We start from the raw sequence: 2,331 nt of genomic DNA, 5'->3' as shown, positions 1-2,331 counted from the left end.
GTAAAAAAAAAAAATATATATATATATATATATATATATATATATAAAACAACACTGGTTTGCTGACACGATTCTTATGGGCTTCAAGTGAAAGCTGAAAGAAAGGAAAGATGAAAATGCTTGCTGCTAGTGCCAGTAGGGGGCAGTAATTTACCATATACATTTGGAACAACATTCATTATTTTTTCTTTATTTGTTTTCAGCTCAGGGCCATAAGCTTTGAACAACTAAGCAATGTTAATAGTCTGTTCTATTAAATGTATTGGTTTTTAATTAACTTGTATTGTTACAAATCACTATATGTCTTTTTAGTTGTAACCAATCAATGTCCCCTGAGAATGCTCTAATGACCTTCCACCACTTAGGCAGTTCTTCTTTTACTCAAGTGTGTGTGTATATCTTTAACTTAAGTGTAATCAAAGTGTTTTTCAAAGAGGTTTCCAGGTTTCCCACATCTGATATTGATCAGACAAATATAGTCCCACACAAAACTCAAGCTGTGTCGGACGGGTCAGGATACTACAACAGAGCATTGTTTTGATTGAGCAATAGTGTTTATACTTTTCAGAGAAAAATACTTTTAGTTGTTTGTGCATATTAAACCAAAAGAAAAAAATGTATTCTAATGTCGATCAAAAATGTTTAGCTTGATTGTGATTGTGATACTTCACATTTACTCTTACTTTTTTTTGTTCTTTTTTTCTTTTTCTTTTTTCAGATATCAGAAAGCTGCTGAGGAGGCAAGTGCAGAGAAGAAAAAATCTGTAAGTTTTACTGGTTTTACTATAATTTAATGTGATGGAAACTATTTGAAAAACTGCACTCTTCTTTACCTCAGTCTCTAGGTTGTATTTTGTTACATAAAAAAAGAGAATAAATTCATTAACATTTCTATGTTTGTGTTTTACAAGACATGACATGAGGGTTGAGTAAATTATATCATATTTTTCATTTTTGGTTTAACTAATTCTTTGCACGTTTACTTTTAAAACATCAGAATCGGTGCAAGACGTTATTTGTTTCAGTTCCTTCAGAATGTCAATGTAATGATAGGTGGTTTACTGTTAACTCCCAGTAGTACGTCATCAAAACACATCAGTTTAAATGCAGTCTTTATGTCCTGATTGAAATGCTTTACTGTTTTTTTCTCTCTTTTTTTATTATTTTATTTTATTTTAATTATATTTGTCTTCTTGAACTTTACAGCCTCATGTATCCTCTTGAAATAGACAGGAAAGAGTTAAATTTCATCTCATGCATCATTTCCTGTATGCAGGTTTCATGTGGGCTGTTCATTTGGGCTGGACAAGTTCTTACACGTTTCTTGCCTGCTGCACATCTGGTAGAGCTTTATTACTGATGTCCAGCGCCCAAGGAGCTCGGAGAAAGCAGAACTGAGAAAAGACATAAAGAGCGCCCTGTCCATCCAGGTCTTTCCTCTCATCTCCTACAACTTCTCTTTCTGGCATCTTGTTTCAGCATGGTTTCACAATGACTGTTGCATGAATGCAGTCCTCTATCTATTGAGCCTGTATTGACTTGGTGTTGTGAGATATTATGCAAAAGAAAACAGCCATTCTATGTTTGAATTGTCTATTGGACAGTTGTAACTCTTTTAAACACATCAGTATTGGTATTCTGCTCGACATGATGTCAGTGATGTAATACACTTTGAAATAAACAAAAGCAAAAGCAACAACTATCAAAAAGTTGATTCATGGATTCTTGTACTAAACCAGTGATGTAACACCGTTTGGTGGTTTGATGAAATGATAGTGTTTTGGGGCAGCGTGTCATTATTGGGTGTTATTTGGTGAGTGTTCTAGTAGTGATTAAACCTTGACTCTGTTTATGAGATGTTTTAAACAGCTGTTCTGAGTTTTCCTGGATTGTTGTAGTAGCCTCGTGTGGAGGTATTGTCCCATGTCTCGTCATGTTCAAACATTTGCCTGTTGCTGTGGAGTTGAATTACATTGACACTTCTGTTCCAAACAAAATATCCTAAAATATTTACATTCAGTAATTTTAGTGCTTTAACAAACTTATTTCAGTTAGTTGTCAAGGTAACATTTTATAGTTTATCTAGGTCGAGTTTTTCCATCTTATATCTATATTTATTTCAGCTATATTTCAATTAACTAACTAACTATTTATTTATTTAAATTAATTTGATTTCACAACATAACATACGATATGAATGATATATGCAGTGCAGGAGAGAATATGCAATTGATAACCCTGTAAGTAACACTTTGTCAATACCCTAGCAACCACATAGCAACACCCTAACATTGTGACAAGCCCCACTTATTTTCTTATAGAACATGTATA

General features: G+C 33.3%; 1 protein-coding gene across 1 annotated transcript in view; it reads left to right on the top strand.

Annotated features, from left to right (window-relative positions):
• LOC107687370 (LIM domain and actin-binding protein 1-like) overlaps nucleotides 1-2,331 on the top strand; it is a 36,083-nt gene that overhangs the window by 11,867 nt on the left and 21,885 nt on the right. The window contains exon 3 of the mRNA XM_016484659.1: nucleotides 719-764. Within this exon, the coding sequence (XP_016340145.1) occupies nucleotides 719-764 (46 nt within the window). The remainder of the gene's footprint in view (nucleotides 1-718; nucleotides 765-2,331) is intronic.

This window comes from Sinocyclocheilus anshuiensis, unplaced genomic scaffold (assembly GCF_001515605.1).
Source record: "Sinocyclocheilus anshuiensis isolate Anshui unplaced genomic scaffold, SAMN03320099.WGS_v1.1 scaffold157, whole genome shotgun sequence".
NCBI classification, from domain to species: Eukaryota; Metazoa; Chordata; class Actinopteri; order Cypriniformes; family Cyprinidae; genus Sinocyclocheilus; species Sinocyclocheilus anshuiensis.
This window is presented reverse-complemented; position numbering and strand designations above follow the sequence as displayed.